Source organism: Achroia grisella, unplaced genomic scaffold (genome assembly GCF_030625045.1).
Source record: "Achroia grisella isolate CSIRO2021 unplaced genomic scaffold, CSIRO_AGI_Agris_v1 utg1573, whole genome shotgun sequence".
Classification (NCBI taxonomy): domain Eukaryota; kingdom Metazoa; phylum Arthropoda; class Insecta; order Lepidoptera; family Pyralidae; genus Achroia; species Achroia grisella.
In genome coordinates this window covers 439,972-464,979 of record NW_026712655.1, presented here as the reverse complement: position 1 = coordinate 464,979, position 25,008 = coordinate 439,972, and the positions used below count along the sequence as shown (strand labels likewise).

The following is a 25,008-nucleotide window of genomic DNA, read 5'->3' as shown; positions in this document are numbered from 1 at the left end:
CAGAACGTATCTTATGAAGCAACTGCTTGCAATTTTTGTCATAAACCAGCAAAGGTTAAATTCATGAGCTTTGTAGAACATTCACTCAGCTGTATAACATTCATCCTTATGAATACGCATATAATATAACTATTGTCAAATTTTACAGATTTCGAAAATTGTTTTTAGTAGATATTGAAAATCTATGAGAATTAAAAAAGACATAATGGTTAGGCAGTTATCTGGTAAAATGCACCGCAAACGTTATAGTTTACGTTTACTCCAGAACTTTGATGGGCCTAACAGCCTAATATTTTCACTGAGTTTATTGCTATCAATGGCAAATGGCAATGAATGGTTAATTTGACAGAAATATGATTTGATGTATTTGATCGTATCTGAATCGCTAATAATTTTATTGTAGTATAGCATAATTTCTTAACTTTGACTAAAATTTCAAAACGTAAATAACTTCATAATTAAATTAACTAACAAATTATTTACTAAGTACCTAGATAATTATATTTCTATTATGGTTTAGTATGATTTTATATATATATATAAACCCAATATATAGATATATGATACTCAATGAATAAACTCTATCACTAACTAGACATTAACCTGAATATTTTACTAGTTAAGTTATCAAACAAGTTATGACTGAAATAAAAATACAGGCATACTCGTATTTGACAACGCTACTAGATACATATATAACAGAAATGAACTATAAAATAGAGTTCTCTACATAAGGCAAACAGAAACTCGTTACCAATTACAGACACCTACATCCTTGGACAACATTGTGTACCAAACACGGGTAAGCTGCAATATCTCACGTACCGAGAGCAATCAGTATGGTTACCCCTTTAGCCATACTATTATCCGATAGGGCTTCGACATTAGGGCGGGCGGGCGGCGGGCGTAGCGTAGTAAACAAGTCAGTACTCTATTGTATCGAGACACGGTAGCACGTGTCGCACAGTTATTGCCTCGAAAAGTAACCAAGCAAATTATAACTGAAAGCGAACGCGCGCGAAATTCGCCGAGACTCTGAAAAACGTTCTAACTTGTAAGTATTTCATCAGTTATACACTTAAATTGCGTGAAACATAAAAGATTCATGTTTTATGCTCGGTATTAACGCCGGCAAGACAATCCTTACACTTGCTTTGTTGTTTTATTAGGAGACGTATTAATTTTTTTAGAAACTGTTGTGTTAAACTAGATTTAAATGAAGTGAGTTATATCTAATTAGAGTGATAATCGAAAGTTGTTTATTTATCATTTATGAATAGAAATTATCGTGCCTGATATGATAATAGTTTATTATAGTAGTCATAACAACAAGATAAACAGTTTTATGCACTTCAAGTCAATTGATATTTATAACTAATATAAATGATAAAACAGTTAAAAATATTGACTGATTGTCATACTTAATTGGTGTACTGAAATTATGTTCATAATATTTTTCTAAAACTCGATTACAATTAGGAAACTTGTCCGATATCGCTGAATATTTTTCGTCAAACTCACATAGCTGGTGACATAAAATGGCCATAAAATTAATCTTTACGACATTCCGACCTTGCACGACACTAAAATTGGCAATTATTTTAAGTACCTACTTACAGACCTCCGAACTGTACTTAAACTTTTTACATATTTTTAATCGAATTAGGTACATAACTATTCTAGTGTAATCATTTTCTTAAAAAGACTATTTTCTTAAAATATCATCTAGAACATATCAATATAAAAATATAAAGTATAAATTAAATATTAACATCTACTAAATAAGTCACGCTTCAAGTATTTTCGTCGCGTCTAATTCTATTCACATGTTCCAATCAGTAAACTTCCTTTTGCGTTATTATTTAACAATATGCATATTAGACATTTTTAGCTAAAATTATAAATATTCAAACACATTTCTAAGAAACGAAGTTTAAAACTTACCTACGTATATTAGATGTCCATACCAATATTATAAAACCTATGCGAGTGTATATGTATATGTGTTTATTACCATTTCACGACTAAATGGCTAATAGTTAGTATTTTATATTCATTCGCACCAAAATAACCGTTACATAATCTAAGCGTTGCATATTTGTTTTTGTTCTAGTAAACAGCGTAGTAATATTATTGACTCTACCTGTTGTTTCTCTTAGTCCAAGTATTTGTACAGTTATCTAGACTTACCATAATTACGGAGCTAACGTATATAAATACAGTTTTTTTTATGTAATTGCAATTACAAACAAACTGTCGATCAGAAGTCAGGTGGGCACCTGATAATAAACAAAAACTGTTGCCTATATGTACCCACCTATATCATAAACATACGACACTCATGCGTTGCTATTCCAGAGAACTAAGGTGTTATAATTTCACGCTACATCCAAAACAGGTTACAAAGAAAGCTGCTTGGATTCTGAAACTGAAAAGAGTGAGGTGCTCATGCATACTTTTTGAGTCGTCGACAACATTAGACGAAATCGACCCTTGGACCTGTGCAAATAGAGGACTATAGAAATATATATAATTATATATATCGCCAAAAAATATATACTCTGTAATATTGAATCAAATTTTAAATATTTCTATATAGTTTTATATATATGCCACTCGTCAAAATACATAGGTATAATTACCTTATAAAAAAACGTTTCTATGATGCCGTATTTTATGCATTCTAGTAATAATAAAGATATTATTATAATAATAACTAGAAAAATGATACAATTTGTAAGTAGCACAATGGTACTATTCTTTTATAGGTTTTAATTAGCTAATAAACGAATAAGAATAAATCTACATAATGTGTCTATAAATAAGTTATCGTAAAATAACAGATTACATATCTGTTATTTAAAATAGCAAGTAATTATACTTAAATTATTAATAAAAATATAATACAAAATACAGTAAAAAAGATAGCGATAATAGTCGAATTTAAAGTTGTATCAGTATGTCCCACAAGTCTAAGAGAAATGCTAATTTCGAGGAGAATTAGGTATGAGTTAATAATAACTTTTGTAGTGTAGGAAAGCCGAAATGCCATTCTCTAAATAATATTCTAAAAGTTATTACTATCATTTTTACACATTTTTTAATATTATCACTAAAGTATATGTTTTTAATAGTAATTATAGGTGCTAATCCCGAAAATAAATTTAATAATTATTCTCTGCTCTTCCTATAGTTGACTGGTAGAAAGTATCCCATGACGCTAATTTGACTAATGTAAATACTTATTGTACTGTGTGCACTAAAGTTGTATATAATAATAAATAAGTAAATAATATCATATACTTTCAGAGCTATTCCAAATTAGGTAGTCAGAGGTATTGTCATTTGTCTTTAATTCGCTTGGTAATAAAAGAATTTACATAAACTATAAGACAAGGTATTAAGTAGATAGGAGTTTACGTACAATAAACAAACTATTTAAGGAAATTAAGATGTTCCATTACGTTTAATTACAAACCAAACAATTGTTTCCACGTCAAGGAATTCCATATATTACTCGTAGATGTGACTCATATTCGTGGAAAGTACTTGTTCATTCACATTACTAAAGGTCAAAAGTGAATTAGTGACAATAATAATAATCATTATGTAAATTTTAGTAGTTCGATAAGGGCCCATGTATACGGTACAGTTATATTCGACCTTATGTGACATGGTGATAATGTTGATAGTAATGATAGTTGAGTTAAATTAATAAATTATAATATAATTCCTTGAAAACAAAGATGGGGTGAAAGTTGAAGTTATGGATTTTTAGGAAAGCCAGGCTTTTTTCGTGGAACGCCAAATAAGGTGACGGCTCGCCTGATGGTAAGTGGTAACCGCCGCTTATAAAACAGCACTATTGACACCACGTTATCACTTGATACCAGTGAGACCAATCATGCGTTGCCAGTCCAAATCTCATTGCTTTATATATTATAAAAACATAACTTACAAAGCAAACAGCGATCAGGTTGTTTTACAAAGTCTACCTCTCTTAAATTATAATAATTTCGTAAATGTTATCAATTTAACTCAATAACATAATACAGACGTGATAATATGCAATATAGTGTAATTTACTCATACAATAATGACTAATCTGAGTGACATTGCTATACCTACATTTTCATTATGAAATAAGATTAAAGTGACAAATTACATGTCACTCACACCAATTTATGAATCATTCATTATGCAATGTGAATCCCAAAGATTAAGAAACAACTACCACGAAAGGAACCAATAAAACCGGAATTTAAAAATATTATAACAGACTTCAAAAACGAGATTCAATTCGATTGTACTACTTACTCGATAATATCGGTATTTGTAAATTCATTTTGTAATATATATTTGATTATATTGTTTTCATCTCAGTTCCAAGCGAATTAAAAAAAAATTGTAATGAATAGTGTGTACCAACCGGAAATAAGTGACGTCCGACCGAAATTTCGATTTCGATTAAGACACCTAAAAAAATTAAGTAGGTAGTAATAACAACGTATAAGTAAACAGAAATTGAATGAAATCACTAATTTTATTACTAATTTATTATCATAACTGATTCTCAGATAAATTATTTTATTTTATTAGTATATTTCATTTACATTATACCTTAATAAAATACTGCTCTAATTGTTGGATAGATGACATATTTGGCACAATCCCATGAACTAAAAAGCACCTTTTAATTAAATTATACCTATACTATTAAAATCACAAATATAAAAATTACCTTTTTTGAAACGAATACCGAAATTTGGATCTACAATTTTCGGTTAATAACTAAATTACAAAAAAAACATTGTATTTAGTTGATTTTAGAACAACATCCTCTAAATACAATGTTTATATCGTAAAAATCTTATTATAATTCCACAAAATTAATATGCACTCTACCATATTCTGATCGGATTACTCAAAGTCAGTTTGATGTTAATAAAACTCTTCAATTAATTTGACTAAGTAAATTTATTCAAGGGATTGAAGACAGGTATAGTACACGTTCTAAGGTAGAAGCTTTGCTCACATTAATTTAGTAAAGATTAAACTGTGATGAACTCATACAGAATTTTTTTAAACATATCTGATAGAATTCTGAATCTTTTTATTATGCTTCGTTTATGTATCAAATGGAAATTACAATTATTCAGTTAGATTTTGTAATAACATACATAGTCATACTGCGTCGATCCCAAATAATTGGAAAAGGCGATGATGATTTTATACTAACAAAAGTACCTATTAAGTGTACAAATGTTTTTTTTTAATATTTTATGTACACATACGGCTCATTTACGATTTTACATATGTATGATAATTCTTCACAGTTACCATTCGTAAATAACACTACAGGAGTATGTTGTAAGCACTATTTTTTGTAAACATTCAGTGCCTATTAAAATTCATTAACCTGTCGCGTCGCTCACATAATACAACAAAAATAGCCAAATATACTTCTCTCATATGAACTCTATTGAAACATAATAAGGATCAGAATTGTTCAGTTCACCTACTTTCGCATAAATACAGCTCATGTAGTGGTTATTTAAAGCAGCACACAGCACTACAGCTGACAGCGTGTGACATTGTAAAGCCCCTGTCAGAAATGATCACTTTAAATAAATAGCTCTGATATTCAATGGATGAATGTTCTATTACCATACACCCGCCTGCTCTAACAGAATATTCTGGTGGGCATAATAATAGAATAACCATGAAGTCAGGTCGGTTAGCCCGTTGTGGCGAATTCACTAGGAATTAACGTATCCAGGAGGGACAAGTGTAGGGCAATCTGACATGGTTGTTTGTAAGCCAATTACTAATAACAACAAAATATCTTATTTTTTTCGGAGTTAATGAATATGGAATTGCGATAAAGAAGTCTATGAACTAGTTACTAAGACTTAAGGCAGTTAAGATGTAGAACATTTATAATCGTTATAAACATTTTTATATTTCATTTATTAGATTTAATATAGTCATTCATTCCATATTTGAAATAAATAACTTAAACAATTGTGTCACTAATAAATAAGATAAAAGTTTATATTTATTTTGTTTTATATATGACTGGTACAAAACAAAATATTTCGCACCGCCAGCTTTGTGATTCAGGCCACATTTCTTCCATAATTTCTCGTTGGCAGAATTTTGTTTTCTGTTTATTTCAAAAGTTGAGCGTAATAATTCCGACCGCAGAATGAAAAATTTTGTTGGAACGCTTCATATTGCGTACCTCTAAATCGTTGCCGCTTGCCATTATAATCCGTTTTCACCATCCCACTGAAACAAGTGAGCCAAAGTGCCTTTTATTATAGCACAAATAAAATAAAATATTAAATGCATCCCTAGAAAAATAAAATGAATATACTTATTCAGTAATGAAAAGTAAAACCTCCTTCTATATTTTAACAATTATTGTACAATGATCGGTCACTTTCATAGAAATGAAAAAAATGCTTGAAAGGAAACGACTACAGTTATATAGATATAAAATAGGTGTCATGGAAGGTCGACGTTTTTATGAAAAACAACAATGATTACAAAATTGACTCTACGAAAATGCGAAAAAATAGTTTTTTGTACTTTACATAGATATTGCAACAGTTATGATAAGAGAGACTTAAAGTCATCTATGTATATAACTCTGTCTCACTTCTGCCGCCAAGCAAATTGCTTTGTAAGCTATAGAAGTGAAAAACAAGATACAATATCTATTATACTAGTAACCAGAAATGGCAATAAATTAGAATTATTTTACGTGTGTATAATATGTAAACAGTATATGTGTTATTTTTTTTCTTTTTTTTCGGACTACCCCAATGCTGTTGGCCGCAGGCCTTTACAGCTTCACCGGACGATAAGGGGCGAGTGCAGATGGCACTCCAAACCCGCGGAAGGACTTATGGAGCGGCTGAAGGTCAACTCCCGCCTGACGGATACGACTTTAGCCTGAGGGCACCGCTAGGGGTTCCAACCTCGGCTCAGGCCGTCGTAACATCGGTCTCCGTTTGAATTGGATGAGGGATAGATCAGAGGGGGTGTGTTATATACGCGTTCTATTTTGGACGGAATATTTTACGTTTTTATGATTTTTATGAGCTCCTCTTATTTGCGTCTAAATATTAGATTACATTACAAGAATCCTGAACACATATTACATATTATATAATTGTAAAGAACCGTGAAAAAATTTAAAACAGAGTTATGCCTATAGTCTATGAACCACTTCCCAATTGGCACCTAAATAACAATGTGATTGCGCTAGACATTTACACCCACATTTTAAACTCAACACACTTGTTATTCAACATCGCGCCACGGTTAATAAGCTAAAGCGATCAACGAAAGGTCAATCTGAGATTACCGTTTAATGTACCAAAGTTCAAAGGGTACCCTTCCTCAACTTTATTTATAAATGCACGATTGACACCGCATATTACATTTATATACACAATAGGTTAACGTTAAAATGTTAAATATAATTAAAGTTAAATATATATTAATAGTTGTTACTCGCAACTTGCTGTCGTTTTTATATCGTCCTCGTGAAATAATCCTTCAGGTCAAATTTCATTAGGACCAGTTTAGCCATTATTATCCATTTATTCGTGAAAAGGCAACAAACGACTAACACGTCATCACATTTATAGTAAAAAAAGGCGAGTATGTTTATTTTATCATTTTGAAAATAATTAGCCATTTGGTTTAAACACATGCGAACCATGTGATGGAAAGAAAACATCGTTTATATGCATAATCACAACCACTCAGGAAAATAACATAGTCCGTGGACCTTTCACGCATTATCCTTCGGAAGCGCTCAAATTGAGAGCACTGTGTCCCAATAATAATTTGGATATATAACTGAACATTTATTCAGGAAATTAAAAAGACAATAGATTAAATGTGTATTTAATTTTTATTTCCTTCTTTATAATTTACTAGCAACACGTCCCGGCTTCGCACTTATGCATTACAAATCTTTGAATTTCTCGGCTTGTTCTATACTATAACACGCGTGTATTACATATATAAACCTTCCTCTTGAATCACTCTATCTGTTTCGTAATTCAACATATGTATATAAGCGAACAAACTGCGGTGGCGACATTTTACTAGGTAAAAAAGATAATACTTGCAATAAAAAAAACACTAGAATAAGAATATTTCAATAATGGTTACGATTATGTTTTAATTATAAAACTACAAGTCATCGATATGACAAAAAACAAATGATTATGATCCCAATTCATACGTGCTGATTATCTACGAGTATATTTTATGATATCGATAAGATAATTCACTTAACCCTATTATTTTTTTCTAGACCTACATACTTTTGAATTTTATTATCGCTTATTAATTAGAAATTGCAATGTTTTAGGACTACTAATACGATATTTCTCTGTAAGATCTTAAAAGTAGCTTGTAATGATTATAAATCATCATCCCCATCATGATCTTGATTGGCCACAAATAATGAATTGTTACTATTACTGCTCATAATTAAATTAAAAGTTGTTAATCGAGACACAACGGTCTACAATCTAGAGAAGACAGTGAGTTCATCCTCTCTGCTGGTCTGTTATAAATATTTTAGGTAAATTGTTACATTAAAAAAAACTTCAACGACGACGATAACATTTAAATTCCAAACAATCCTCTAGTAACAAACTAAACATAAAAATTGACAATAACATTTTTTTCTCTCACAAACGAAACGGTTGAGACAGACAGAGCTACCGCAGTGTTTATTACGACTTAAGGGGGTCTTCCTATGTGACGGCCTGTTTTTTAGGGATATTTTAGGATTTTTTTTCTACGACCAGTAAATATTTAGAGCTTCAAGTTTTTTATCATTTATTAACACATATTTGGACAGTATAAATATAAAATTTCAGCTAAAAATATTCAGTCAAACTAGAGTTACAGCGCTCTGAACACCCCCGCCTCGAAAAAAAGAGCTCCCACTTCCTCCACGATTCCGGCTGATCGGCTTATCTGAAAAAAAAAAAACGGCGTTTTAATTTGTAGGCTTAAAAGCACGGAATGACCTATAATCAAATGAATATAAAAAAAATTGGATTTTTGATAGACATTTGAAATAAAAGTTGCAAATTAGGCGTTTTTTTTTTTGTTTTTTGCTATAAAAAAATCGAAGTTTTGAAAATTTTCGATAGTTCATTCCATGCGTTTACATATATTGAGTGTGCCCTGTATTCTTTCTTCAGAGTATTCCTTCCTCTTCCTCGTGAAACTCTTTTAAAGCAGATTGTTCAGCTCTTGAGTCAATCCTGGCTTGTTTAACGACATCACTTACGCGCCGCTCAGAGCGTAATATTCGCTTTTCATCCCGTTTCTCAACATACGCTTGGGCTTCACGACCAACAGGGCATCCCATAATCGACATAACTTTTAAAATACCTTGAAAACCTTCATTAAAGATAATAACTGCTAAGTAGCTAGCAATTTCAACAACTTTGGGACCAGAATGAAGATGTTTAGGAGCGAAAGTCCAAATCAAAGAATTCAAAGATTCGTTATTGTTTTGTGTCTCTGCTCCTAAACAACGAATTAATAATTCGTCTTTCGATAAATCTTCGAAAACCGGTTTGATAGCTTCTTGGACTTGCGGAATTAGAGGTGGTTTATCGTGATGAAATTGGTCCAGTTCATTATTAGCTTCAGCCTTACGCCATTTACACCAACTGTCTTCGCCTTCTGGACAAAATTGATGCTGAGGGTTTTCATCAGAAGAACATTTGTGATAGTACGTTGCCCAAACTTCCTTTCTCATATCTTCAAGCGAATCTGGATGGCGTCGAATTGCTAATCCGTAGAATTTTGTAATTTCTTGGATAACTTTATCAGTAAGTTTACCTGCTCCTTTTCCTGTTTAAGTCTGTAGAAACGTGTCTAAACTTGTATAAACAAATATATTAATAAAAGGGAGGCCAGGTATAAAGCCGACGGTACACAATAGGCCCGGTCTCTAACTGCCAACTCACCGCTCCGAACCGCTCTTTCTTTTACCTGCTGTATCTTTAAAACGACTTCGAATTTTCTAAAATCGCTTTACTACCGTATTCTAGACATGTTAAGGGAGCAATTTATGAAAAAAAAAAAATCGATTTTTTCAACCCATCACATAGGAAGACCCCATTAAGCTGGTAACATACAGTCGGTCAGTCGTCAGGTTGCCAAAAAGCAACCAACATTAGAAACGTTGGTCCCATTAGGTAACCTCACAGCTAATGGACTGTATGTTACCAGTCTAAGAGTATAAGTTATGTTTTAACAAAATTCATAAAATTAAATATATATCTTTCAATACTCCATGTTGACAAATCAAGACCATTGAAGGTTCACATTGAAATAAAATATTAGCACGTGTAAACCTTAGTAATATTGTCTATTATGTATGTTATTTTATCATTCACCATACATACGCCAATTTGTATAACTTACGTCGCATTTTTATATTCATTACTACTACATTACTGAGGAGTCATACATATTCTATTTCATTACATACCATACAATGCAGCTAGATAAAGGTTAGTCTTAGATAAATGTGAGACTTTAAATCTTAATATTATAAATACAAAACTGAGTCAGTTTATTAAATGTTTGAGGCCTAGCGGTTTAACACAACGTCTTACTCCTGGTGGTCGCGTTCGATTCCTTGCATGGTACAAACATTTGTATTCATAATTATGATTATTTGTATTGGTCTGTATATATTCTATGTATATTTTTAATGGAATGGTGTACCCGCCTGCGCTAACGTTATACGCTGGTGGGGTACCAGTTGTTTAGTACCTATAACTCAAATTCTGCATAGCTGCAAATTTGTAAGCTTTTTCTGTTATAGATAATGGAGAATAAGTTCTACATTTTATTTTTATTCATTAACCAATTAATATTAAAAAAAAAAAATTATTTCTTAAAGAATTACTCAAACAAAGTCACGAGCGGAAGCTAGTTATTTAAATAACATCGCTATACTTCTTAAATTTGTCTTATAAAAGCCTGTACTTAATCAAATCATTTTATCAAATGATCCTCCCCAGACAGAACGCTCTATGGATCTGGCAACTCAGGTAATCCATTTATGAAATAAAACGTTACGTGACCTGACCCTTATAATCGGAATTACGGCCAAACTAGCAATCAGCCGCGACTTCGCTCGCGCTTGTATATTTAATAATTAATAAAACCCCCAATAACTGAAGTAATTATCCATACCTACTATTATTACAAACTCGAAAATGTGCCGTGCGTCAGTATATTTGTATGTCGGTCTGCTTTTACCTGAAAGAATCAGATGAAATCGCTGACAACAGCTAGTACATAATAATTCTAAAAAGTTTTAAAAAATCGGATGATATAATAAAAATTATCATACAATTTTTTCTGTGTCCGTATTTTTGATACATTAAATTTCATTAGGATCCATTCAACCGTTTAATCATCAATTGTTAATAAATGGATAGAGAATCAGACGAGCAAATGAGATGAAATAATAAGAGTTAGCATAATTTTTTTAAGTCTGTATTCGTGATACAACCTATCTTCGGACCTATAAACGGACAGACATTCAGACGATCAAATCGAATGAAAGAATTATTGAATGTTCAGCCGTTTAGTTGTGATATAATAAACGAACATACAGACATACTTATTTCTAATATTAGTGAAGAAGTATATTGCCGTAGACTCGGAGTCTTATTCCGAGCACGTTTGGCGGTAGAAGGCGGGGCCTAATTAAAATCTATGGACAAAGATGTCTCATAGGTACACTATATCGTACACTACGTACATATTTATTCACATTGTATTACTTCGCTTTACTTTCGATGGCCACGGGTTCTCTTTCGGTCCCACTCATTCGAAAAGCTGTCTCATCAGTAAACAAATAAGCAAGAACCTTGCGTGTTCTGTTTTAATAAATATTTCTTTTACATTTTAAAATTAAAATGTGTGAATACAAAGTGCCAAGTAACGCTAATTCATTAATGTCTATATATCGAATATACAATCAACTGGTTGAGTAACTAAATAAGATTAAATTAGTCTTAATGATTAGAGCAGACTAAAAGATTTAACATAATATTTTTTTTCATTGCGCTTCACATGAGCTTGTCACCATTCGTTTAAAGCCATCCTACTTAATAAGTCCATTATTTTAATGCCAACCAAGTTGCAGACAATATAAATAATTTATCCTAAACAATATGACCGAAGAATATAAAATTAAAAAATGAGACGCCACTAGAATTATAATGGCTTTGTTAAAAACTGTACGTCTAGAATAATTATTTAATACGTACCTACATACATATTAGTGTATTATACATATGTACAATTGATATATATTTATGAGAGGTTGCTTGTAATAAATTGTGTATTGAATAAATTTCAATATAATGTCACGTAAATTTGTTTAAATTAATGACAAATATATTTATAATGGTATGTTATCATCTAAAATCATGCAAAAAAAAGTTTAAAGTTTCACATCTAGACTGAACTTCAACTGAACTATATTGTATATATATAATTATATAGTATTGAAAAATTAGTAGATGACACTCTCGGCTTCTTCAGTATTTATTTTGGATAGAATGTGGTACACTTTCTATCTAAAAAGATACTGAAATAGAAGTATGTACTAAACCGTTAAATAGAAAAAAGTAAGAAAGATCTAACGGACGGTTATCATTTATAATATATCAGTACTAGAGGTACTATTTTGTGATCTTTACATATAATCATAATAGATTATAGATCAATTCCAAGAAGATAGCGTTCTAATCAATAATTACGAGATACAAATCTAATCGAATAAGATTCGTTGTCTATGTAGGTAACATATAACGAATATTACTATACTATATACCGTTAAAACTTCGTCCCATGAAGGCACAGAGTAATTAACGCTACATTTTATAGGAATTGCCACCGTGCTATAAGAATTGAAACAAAATTGAATCCATGTAACAACCTGCAGTAAAAAAAGAAAAATTTGCACAGTGTCAAACAAAAATCGTTTAGTTTTAATTGTGGTAGGGTTGATTATTGGGGTTTTCAAACTTACAATTAGTAAATTTCATCTCCTTGAATTGAGTATGATATTTGTATGATTCTTCGAATATTACACTATTTATTTCAACACGCCAACCGTTATTTATTTCATGTAGGACTTTTTAGCCGCTTATCAACGTCAAAATTTTTTATATTATTGTATTTACCTTTAGATACATGCTTTGATACAATTAGTATTTTTGTATTATTATCAACATCTTTTGTAGCATTTATTGAGCAATCAATATTTAAATTCAATTTTCGAATATAAACAAGTTTTCTTGATATGAAAATTAAATAACTAACCTCGTATCAAAATGAAAATAAAAAATTAGAAAGGTCACTGACCCTAACCCTGAGTGACCTTTCTAATTTTTTAATTGTAATTGTTATTCTTTCTTTTGTTTACTTTCTAATTGTTATTCTTCGCGATTTACTGATAGAGAAGCAAACTCCTTTAGTACCTACTACTTAAGATAGAGTACATATCGTTTTAGCCTTTCCATTATATTTACAACGTACATACAACCATATACTAATTTGAAAAATTCTCCATTCGCCTAACTGGTTTACCTACAATGTTTCTTTTTTAATAGAACATTTTTCTCCTGCAGTTATCTCATAGTAATTTTGCTCGAACAAAACCTGTGTTAAAATTTCCAGGCCATCAATTTTGACTATTTTGTAATTTTAATTGGGTTATAATACGCACCTACTTATTAATTTCAATGATTTGAGAATGAATTGTTTCCACATTTATTTATAGTAATTTATATTGCGCCACATATTCATTAACCGTCCGAATATATTAATCCATTTTATTGTTCTGACATTTGCCCCGAGATAATTTTTGATAGCCTTTCATGCGTCCTTACGATAGAACGAGAATACTAAAACACTATCTTTATCAACATAACAACATGATGTTTTTTGTTTGATATTTTTGTAACTTAGTATGCGTGCATGCGTAGTTATTATGAACAAAACAAGGTAATACGGTAAGTTTTTGTGATTACTAAAATAGGTAGGTATGCTTATGTATGGTATGTTTAAGTGGTATATTTTGTAAACAGTTTTGTCGTATCTTTATACTAATATTAATCGTTTAAAATAAAAAAGACAAAACGAAAAGTAGTTTAGTCAATTATACACCTATACTTAAAAAAACTTATACAATTTACTAAATAATAGATTTATAATTTTCCGGATAATAGATAATCATAATCTATCTTCACATCAAGATCTGTTCAGCCATGTAGTCGTAGTAGTTAATGATAAAGAAATAAATGACAGACAGGCACACTTTCGGATATAATATTAGTATGGATGGCTAAATAGAAAATAAAATATATTTATTAAATTTTATTGACTCAAACGATTTGGGCCGCCATATTCAACTTCAAATGGAAAACAGGGAAATCAACGCGAATCAAAATAATGTATTTAATTTAACTTCTACCATAGAGTCAGAAGAATATAGACTTAAAATATCTCCAAAGTGTATAGGTATACGAATAAAGCTAATGAACAAGATAATTCAACAAACAAGACGCTATAAAGACGTGTATATATATTCTACTTAAATTCGTACCTACATACATTTTATTGGTCCTGTTTTAATTTTGTCATGACAGAAGCCAGTTAATTGATTGTGTAACAAAATATAGTAGTTAAGGACACTGGTATTAAAACATTAATTGATATAACCAGTTAACCACATTCCACAATTGTCACTTATAGAGGTTCAATTTGGGTGCCGAGGGGTCACTCATCAAACTCCAATTATTACCGACAAATGCTAGCAACCTACAGACATTGTATGATGTAAATAGGGCTGTCAAATATTACATGACAATTATATGTTTATAAGAAATTCGAAATTCTAATAAATCGTTAATTCTAATCTGTGATGGCTACACAATTTTATCAAGTATAGGTAATGCCGGGAAATGTATTTTGAAGAACATTTCGAATACAGAAATTCTAAAATATTTAGCTGCAACAATGAGCCTATCTAGCCCTTGCCTATATAAACGAACCCAATCTATGTCATAACTGACAAAATAGACTGATAAAATTTTATTGTTGTTTTGTTTGCTGCAACACCAGTATTACCTCTCCAGAAAAACCTCTAAAATCCTGACGTTTGGAATAAGTACTTCCATACAAAATTACCTACATATACATATATTAGTTTCAAAATTTGGTACTTGCCTGATTCTAACTAATGACCTAGATTACCTAAATTTACCTAGCCTAGACTCCTTTCAAAAATTTTAAAGATAATTAATTAAATTAACATTAAAATTTTTGGCTCTCTTGCTAAATAAAATAATCTAAAGTATACTTTAAAATATATATTACAATACATTATAAAACATTAGAACAGAAAAGAATCGGTATTTATTTTTTTTAATCTTAACTGGCAACCTTAACTTCAAGAAGATATGTTCGTAATTAATATTTTGCTAAATTTTTATTAGGTTTTTTTTAGCGACAACCACTCGATGACAGTAAGCGACAACTGTATTTTAACGTATTACGTATTTACTCGCTTTTTCATATATGTATTTTTGCTATCTAAGGTCTATCTAAGATTAGTCCTTAAATCATTATTTAAAAAAAAAGAAGAAGAATAATTTTACACTGCTTGACAAATTACATTCATACATTAAATATAAACTTTCATAACTTTAATTTTAAAAAGTATCAGTCAAATTTGTACATTGTAGGTTTTCCGAAAGTGGCAATAGAAATAATAAATATTATTATAACAATGTATATAGGTACTTAAGTTTTAGTCTATTCTATTTTAAGCAATTACGACCTAATAATACGCAATTTAGAATCGCATCAAACAAACATACTTACATAATAACAAATACTTGTACGACACTCTACCTACTAAAAGTATATGTATAACAATATTGACGGAGCGTTCGTTGCCTCCTAACATGTGACTTGACATCACAAATATTGACACTGTTACGGTTGCTCTCCTTATCAGAGACGAAAACAGAAAACGGCTAACACACGCTTCATAAGGTTTTTTTAAGCTGCTGGAATAGCAAATATGCTGAGAGTTCACCTGATCGTGGCAGCAAATATCACCTCTATACTTACATGAACAGCACAACGAAAACAACGTCATCATGCGACGCCCTTTACTGACTTACATGTTCCCATTTCGGAAGATTAACGTGTAATGTTTCATACCCTGTAATTTCGCTGATTTCAACCGAAACACTCCTTACAAAGCAAACAAATTTCTCTCACTTTATAAAATATATATTCCAAGGAAGGAGATCTTCCGACACTTACGTTATTATAATAATTATGGGAACTAGAAAACTGATATAAACTTATTTTGTAAGTATAAACATTTTGTAAGTAAATGCATAATATTACGTATAGAAAACACCATGATCGATACACCAATCATACTCATGAAAATAAATGTTTATACCGTACGAGGAGTCGAACCTGTGACCATCGGAAGCAAAGCAGTGAATTAAACCGTTAGACCACCGAGGCCGTCAAAATGTAAGCACATATCTACTAAAATATAGAAATGCAAAATAAATATATCTAATACAATCATGTGACCACATACATGTGACACAAAAGCAATGATACATAAAAATGTTGTGTTTGTTGTTTATATGATTTACTTATATTTCTCTTCTCATTTATTTATTTTAAGTGACTATTCATTACAAAATATTCGTATAAAGCCGCTCAGTTCGTATATATTAAACAAAGAGTGAAGTTGTATTATTTTCTATATTAACAATATCTAATAAATAAAAACATATTTTTTTAATTATATATAATGTTACTGTACATATATTTTTCTTCAATATGTCTCCTATTATCTGCGATTCTCGTGCTAAAAAAAATTAAGACTGGAAAAAAGGTAAATAAATTAGGCTAAAAATTATCTTACACATATATAAAATTCTCGTGTCACAGTTTTCGTTCCCATACTCCTCCGAAACGGCTTGACCGATTCTCATGAAATTTTGTGATCGTATTGAGTAGGTCTGAGAATCGGCCAACATCTATTTTTCATCCCCCTAAATGTTAGGGGTAGTCCACCCCTAAATTTTTTATTTTATTTTAAGGCAAAACAACGTTTGCCTGGACAGCTAGTTTTATATAAAAACGTTTAAAGTACAAACTGAATATTTAATATTACAAAGATTATACTTCTGTAGAGACCTTGATTATAAAAACGTTAAATTATCTAATACTCGTTTTATTCTACTTCTTATTCAATCTAGTTATTATTCTACTCTGTGCTTTTCTATCGAGCTGTAATATTAATTTGAAAGCAAGTGACAAAATAAATAGTAAAAATTAATACGCGCTTTAAAATTTCATTGCCACTGAAAAACCAATTTCAATTTAGCTAAAATGTGATAGACTATGCGTAAGTAAACATTTCCGATTCCCAAATTTTAACGGCTCAAATAATAAATTGTATTCTATAACTCATTTTTAAAGTTTTTAATTCATTGGAATAACAAACAAGTTGACGACTTATCTAACGGTAAGAGGTAACCGTTTATTTCACTGTCATATCTCACCCTGAACCGAAACAGGTAACAAAGCAAGTTGCTTAGCGACCGAAATAGGCTGAAGTACCTACACAAACATTTTACGGTGCCTAGACTAGACTTTTTAAAGAAAAGAGGCTCTTACATATATCCATTATATCATATTTTGAATATATAAACATCATGACATATTTTGAAGAATACTGTACTTTAATTGCTTAATCAATGATTCCTCAGGTAACGATGGGGGGTTGGCTCAGTTATTTGTGGTGGGGAGGCGACCCCGACCTACGGAACCCTCTGTCGGGGTTGACAAGACGCGAGGTGTACGCCGTACAGAAATCATGGGCCCCCGTGTACGCAGACGCTGCCAACACCGGCACTGAATTATTAAAAAGGTAAAATAGATAAACTACAGAACATAAATCGATACAGAAAAGTCATTACATTACTTTTCATATCACTTCGAATGTTACGTAGTTAATTATTTATTGATGACTAAATATGTGTTGCCATAGTGTTCACAAAATTGAACTAATATTTTCGTTCATTTTAAAGATACATTCATGATAATTATCCTAGATGAAATAGTCAAAGGTATAATCATTTGGAGGTATCTTGGTAATCGTAACACTTAACATAGTTTTTGCTAAGTTCTTATATTATAACCCAATAACAATGCCTATGATATTGGATTTGGTCTAGTCGAATGTTTTTGATTAAACATTCGACTTCATTTTTTTATTTATACAATTAAAAAAAAATCCCTGAAGAAGGGCTCATTTGCAATGTTGTAGACAGGATATTCCTGATATGGCGCTTATGTTACTTTCTACTGTGTTAAACTGCCATCATTCAAAAATTCAAATCGATCGATACATAACATTGCCGTCGTGAAGGAATTTGTACCTAATGTCAAGTTATTATTACATAATTAGGCTAATTGAAGGCAATCGATATCACATTAAACATATGCTGTTACTAAGTGAACGATTACTTAACAGATGAGCATATTATGACGTAAATTTAATAAATACAATTTTTACCCATTCTTCTAGTCTGCAGCGGTATTCCAAATGCTGCGGTAGAATTAAAAATTATGACCGTACAAATATGTTAATCTCAATGAAGATCATTTTTTATGTAAATGGAATGGTGAACATAATGACGGGACCCTTGATTGAAAATGGTATTAGTCATCTATGTACCCGAATAACAGCAAGGATATCAGGTCATTATGTGATGTCCATGTCAATTATGTATTACCACATCAGAGAACTAAAATATGACAAAGTTTGGATAACGTTGTATTTATTATTGTAGACTAGAGTCTATTCTATTCCAATTAAATTAATTTAAGAGGTCAAATAAATATAATTAAATAGATATTATCCGACTCGCCTAGCAACGCTCACCAAATACAAATTGACGTCTGTACGAGTATAACTCTGCAATATAACAACAACAATACACAATTGAATCACTTCATACGATGTCGTGTAATATGAATGTAAATTCAATTCGGCCTCATTGCTTGCTCTATGACTGGATAGAACGTCAATTTCTATTTAATATATTGGTGTAACGACCCAACACGACTTGGGACTTGGTACCACTTTTGTTAGCTATATTATTGACTTGTTTTGTAGATAACAAACAGACATACAGCAATCATAAAAAGTGCTTCTAGTTTAGTACTTTAAATGGTAATAACAATTCTCAGTAACTTATCTTATTTTCTATCCTATTAGATGCAAGTCAACCCAAAAGGTCGTTATAAAAATTTGGATGACACCAAGAAAACTGCGTTTATAGAAAGACTCTCCATTAAAGGAAACACCAATATCACAGATACCGATACAAAACAATAAACAATCCGATACACAGAGATAGGCTCTGAACTTACTTCACTACCATAGGGTAGTGAAGTAATGATACCCGGTGAAATGTTTACTTGTCAAGTATTGCTTTCACCACAACATCAACAGTTAACAATACCTCTGGCCATCCCACTTAAGTAACAGTCATGACCGTATCTTATTAGGTAGGTACATATATTATATTGATTATCATATCCAGAAACTTGTAAAATAAATACAGAGCATTAATTCGTTGACCGTTTTAAAAAAATATCGTTTTTCTTACGATTTCACAATGGAGAAGTTTCTCAATGTCTATAACTTTGTACACGTAAACATGTAGGAATTTAGGAACAAATACAAATTCGGATTAAGTAGATAATTAGTAAGATTAGTAAGTGCTGTTGAGGATTCTTTTATCGATTAAATTTCCTGCCTTTTCGATATTAAGTATGTACCCTAAATCGTGATATTGTTTCACTAGTGATATCGATTATTTCTTGAAGAAACACTAGTTGTTTCGTTTGCTACGACTTTTCAATTCTATATAGTTAGCAACTGTGCCATGGCAACAACATTACAACTGATAAATGTGATCCAGAAGTAACGATTTATCGTGACGATTTGTTTCTGACAGCGAAGTCAGGGCAGCAGTTGGTCGGAAGAGCTCTACCCAAGCCGCAACCAAGAAACAAATTGCCTATGAAAATTATTCCTATAACAATAAGTGAGTTATTTATTGTCATAGGTATTACATACAAATTGACTAGACAGGTCAATTTGTTTGATTTGTTTTGATGGTAAAATATGATCTCATAAATTTCTATGTATCTACTACTAGCGACAACGACTTGCAAATAGAATTATATATACTAGAGATAAACATAAAACAGACGTAGACTGTAAAACATGGTAAGGGTATCCACTCCGATGAAATGATACGGTCTAATATAGAATGTCCATAAAAGGACGCCACTTTTCACATCAATTTCGATAGCATTGGAATTATTACAATCGAATCTGCTGTCTCCTCCCTATTTCACAATATAACAATAACAACGATTAGGGTCGCAACTCACGACATTTGCAAATAAAGGAAAACTTCTAAGTCCACAATATCGATAGCTTTGCCAGGTGGCACGATTTGCAGGGGACTTTTCCCCAGCAGCAATGGGACAAAAGTTTAATCTTTTTTGTCTTTGTCGACAAAATTGTTTTCAACTTCGTTCTCCGATTGTTTTTAAATTTATCTAAAAACAACCATTGTTTAAGTCTTGCTCCGAATATAAATTTGAATTAAGAGAAGAAAATTAATGGAAATCAACTGAATAATTTATAAGTATATATTTGGATACTTTTTACATATATGTATAGATATTATTTGTTCAACATCCGATGCTTTTGTATAATCATCTTCTATACTACTATTAAATATTTTACTAACTTATAAGTTATTTCTTATAGATCCTTGACTTTAAAACTATAGCACAAAGATTAAACTTACTTACTACTACTTAAATGAATGATTATTATGTTGAATAAAACATTTGAACCTGTTATAACATTAATAGGTAGGTAATAATGTCAAATATCTTGTACAAGTTCAAATGATTATCAACTGTGTTCACGATTTCTAGTTTTTCAAAAAATATGTCCATATAAATGCTTAAATGGCAGTACACTAACAACCTTAGTCTCTGATTTTCATGCATATATGTCGGTTACAATTCAAATGTAGTCAATCATCTCTTTTGCTGGTCAATCAATATTTTTTTTTTATTTTAATAATATTTTATGGGCTAGGTCAAAATTTGGGGCACTCGCCTGTTAACAACAGAAATAAATAGGAACCCGAAACCACAATCAAATTAGTGATATAATGAATCACACGGGCTTTCTTTTGTCTCACGCAATTTATAGGTCAACCGCATAGATTTATTATGTATCTACACGCTATTCACTTACTACAAGTAGAGTAGGCCCGATGCCAAACTAATTTACAATGAAAATGAAAAAAGAGGATACATCTTAAGAGGTATAATTTTTCTGTGTATTTTTGTCACCTAACTCATACTAAACGGCAAGATTGGTTGTATACTAATATAATCAATATATATCTATGTATTCCTGAACAGTTTCAAAACACAGTTGAACCGGTAATAGTAACGTGCTGATTTTCTGGGCAATATATGTCTGCATAGTCCGCTGGTAGAAATGTATAAATGTTGTAGAATTCTCTGAATATTTATCCACTAATATAGCGTCTCAGCCTTCGATTTTAGTAAATAAAAACGAGAAAATAATGCTGAACAAATGAATCAGTGCCCTCAAGTCCCTAAGTATTAAACAGAGCTTGTACCTACTGTATTTTACCTACACTACAACTAAAAGACAAACTGAAATATTTGGTACTGGTCTTGATGTTGGCCTTAAGTAATATTCTTACCATTACCTTTTTTTATTAGGGTATACATAGTTTATTTACCTACGTGTAAATTTACTACAACATCCTCGCATCGAAATTAAAATCAACTCAATATAAACTTTATGATCTACTAAAATTTTATTTTCAATGGCCGCTTAATTTTATGGGCTGTCCAGATCAAAACACATGTTTATTGGACGAGCTTCTATCTACACTCTGACGCCATTGATTTATGAGCATTCTAAAAATCTTAGTGGAATTGTGCTGATTTATTTATTTATATAGCTTAGCCCTAACCCAATTTATATTCTTTTATATTACGAAATGTGTTTGTCTTGTAAAATTGTACGTATATTACAAATAGTCAATCGCCAAATTGGACAAGTTGATTCAATCTGTATAAGAATTGATCGCTACCATACTCATAATATATAAAAAGCTAGTACTCTTACTCAAGCTTTCTAGCGTCTTTCTTCCCGTTGTGATATAGCCCCTCCGAGATTTTTACATGAGATGAACATTCTGAAAAACAACTCTTTTATAATTTATCTTATATTGTGTATGGAGACAAGTGTATGTATGATGTGTGTATGTTTCCTATAGACTTGACTCGTGACCTTCAAACAGTACCCAATCATTTAAACATTACGTATCAGTCAATATTCAATGTTATTTTGATTATATTACAGATTCTTCCGAGCGTACCCCGACGCGAAGGACTTCTTCAAAATGCTAAAGAATGTACCCGAAGAGGAATTTTCTGGAAATATACAATTCAAAGCGCATGTAATCAATTTAATGTCGGCACTGAACTTGGCAGTCGTAAACCTCAACCAACCTGAAATTGTCGCCGCACTGATGGTCAAAATCGGAGATTCCCACAAGAAAAGACAAATCAAAGAAAAGAATTTCCATGTAAGAATAATCAGTTTAATTTAGCGTCTTTTGAGCCCTTTCTGTGAGGCACATTAAATATCTAGACATACTTAATTTTAATATTTATGTATACCTTTACTATTTTTATGTGAATGTATGCTGTATATTATCTATTTCTGTATCTCCGAGTATAGTAGATATACTTACTGTTATTCGTATAGTGTATAGTGTAGTAGTGTATAGTGCATTACCTAACTTTTCTTTAGTCAAAGCTTTTATTTCGTAGATTTGACACTTGATTAGATTAGACACTTTTTGTTTGGTACATTTATTTAATGTTTTATTTTGTAATTATTTTTCAGTGCGCAAAAAATAGTGTTATTATTACTTTATGGTCGCGAAATAATAATACATCAAAATTAGCTCACTTAATATTGTATTTATTTCAGGATTTGAAAGAAGTCATCGTGAAAATGTTCATAGAAGTGCTGAAATTAGACAACTCAACTCTAGGCGCTTGGGCCAAAGCAGTGGATTTCTGGTATAAAAACATTTTCAATTCATTAAACTCGACAGAGGTGAGGTAACAGCTGTACGCAATTGTTAAACCTTTGTAACAAATCTACCTACAGCTGACCAAAGTTGCAATAATAATTCGTCGGTCTCCGAAGGCTTATACAATTTAATTTTATTAATCAGTGTAATGTTATATACATTGATTAAATAAGCTTGCTTTTTGTTTAGTTAGCACGCTATAAAGCTTTTATCACGTTTAGGATATTTTCTTTATGTTTATTACGTACCTCAATTGTCGTTTATCCAAAAACTATAAAAAAAGGAAAATCGATTTAAAATTGCATCAGTAATATTTATCAAATAAAATAAATTAGGTATCCTTAACTAAAAAAAATTTTATTTACTTCGTCAAATTTACTTATTGGATACCTACCAAAGAGAATACGAACCAATTATAAAAAATTCTATATTTTAAATATATCTTAGTTATAGTAATAATTAATTAGTATTTTATAAATACATCAACACTGATTCTATGCACTTTACTAACTTCTAAATCTGTTACTGACATTAAATAAAATTACTTTAAATATATGTTTACGTACTACCTAAATGAGATTATTGTACATTTAATATTGTAAGTCAGTTGTATTAACCATATATCTACCTACCGTATAACTATGTATCCATACATCGATTGATTTATGTTATTTTGATATTCCGATATCATTTACGTTTCATGTATAAAATATGTTATAATGTCATAGGTATTTGCGTCAAATGTTTATATGATTATTTATTGTTTAGCTATTATAAGGTTCAATAAATAAATAATTGTGAATTATATATACTTTCATATATGTAATCAATAAATTCTCGCATAAGATTTGCACATATAGCAGTCGAATTCATTGTCTTATATATAAGTTTTTTTATATTAATGACGTTTGTTACATTTGAAACTCAGAATTTTATACTCATCTTCACACAGGTAAAGATAAGTAACATTTTATTATACAGAAGTAATTTATAAATGTTGTCAGCAGAATGTATATATATCTACATATATAATAAAAGAATATTCATTGTACCTAATTAATGTAATGCGAGTATCTCTTCCATTTTGTAGTGACTTATGTAAATATTATCTAGGTACTTACTTACAGAATGTAAATGAAGGCATTTTTATAATTTTTGTTTTACTTCAAACCTACTTAAACGAGTAACCCCTTTTCTCTGAAATAATAAGCTGAACAGTAGGTACGGCCACAGATAACATAATATTACATAGGTAGTACATAGAATTTAATTTCAATACTGAATTCAGTTATCGTTCCACAATTCTTCACAAATCACAAATTTCTTCACAATTCACAAATCGTGAAACACAATTAATAGCAAACGATTAGTTATAATGTTAATAAAGAGTTAAGTTGAATTACCATGAAATATAAAACATACATTCTAGCAACGCATATAGTTCCTAGAATACCATTCAAATTTACAATTCTACATTTTTTATGTAACTCTATTGGCATAGAAGTTGTCGGCTTACCTAATAGTAGGTAAGTTTTTTTAGTGGATATTTTTTTTTGTGGATGATAATGGAATGGTGCACCCGCCTGCGCTAACGGTTTACCCTGGCGGGGCACCAGTGGAGGATGATAAGATGAGC

The 25,008-nt window shown here is 30.8% G+C and overlaps 1 protein-coding gene across 1 annotated transcript; it reads left to right on the top strand.

Annotated features, from left to right (window-relative positions):
* The first annotated feature begins 935 nt into the window (after nt 1-935).
* Nucleotides 936-24,510, top strand: LOC131841156 (globin). Its single transcript, XM_059189414.1, has 4 exons — nt 936-1,054; nt 17,895-18,055; nt 22,631-22,856; nt 23,267-24,510. Exons 2-4 carry the CDS (start codon nt 17,901-17,903, stop codon nt 23,402-23,404), a joined length of 519 nt encoding a protein of 172 aa, XP_059045397.1. The 5' UTR covers nt 936-1,054; nt 17,895-17,900; the 3' UTR covers nt 23,405-24,510.
* Nucleotides 24,511-25,008: the final 498 nt, after the last annotated feature.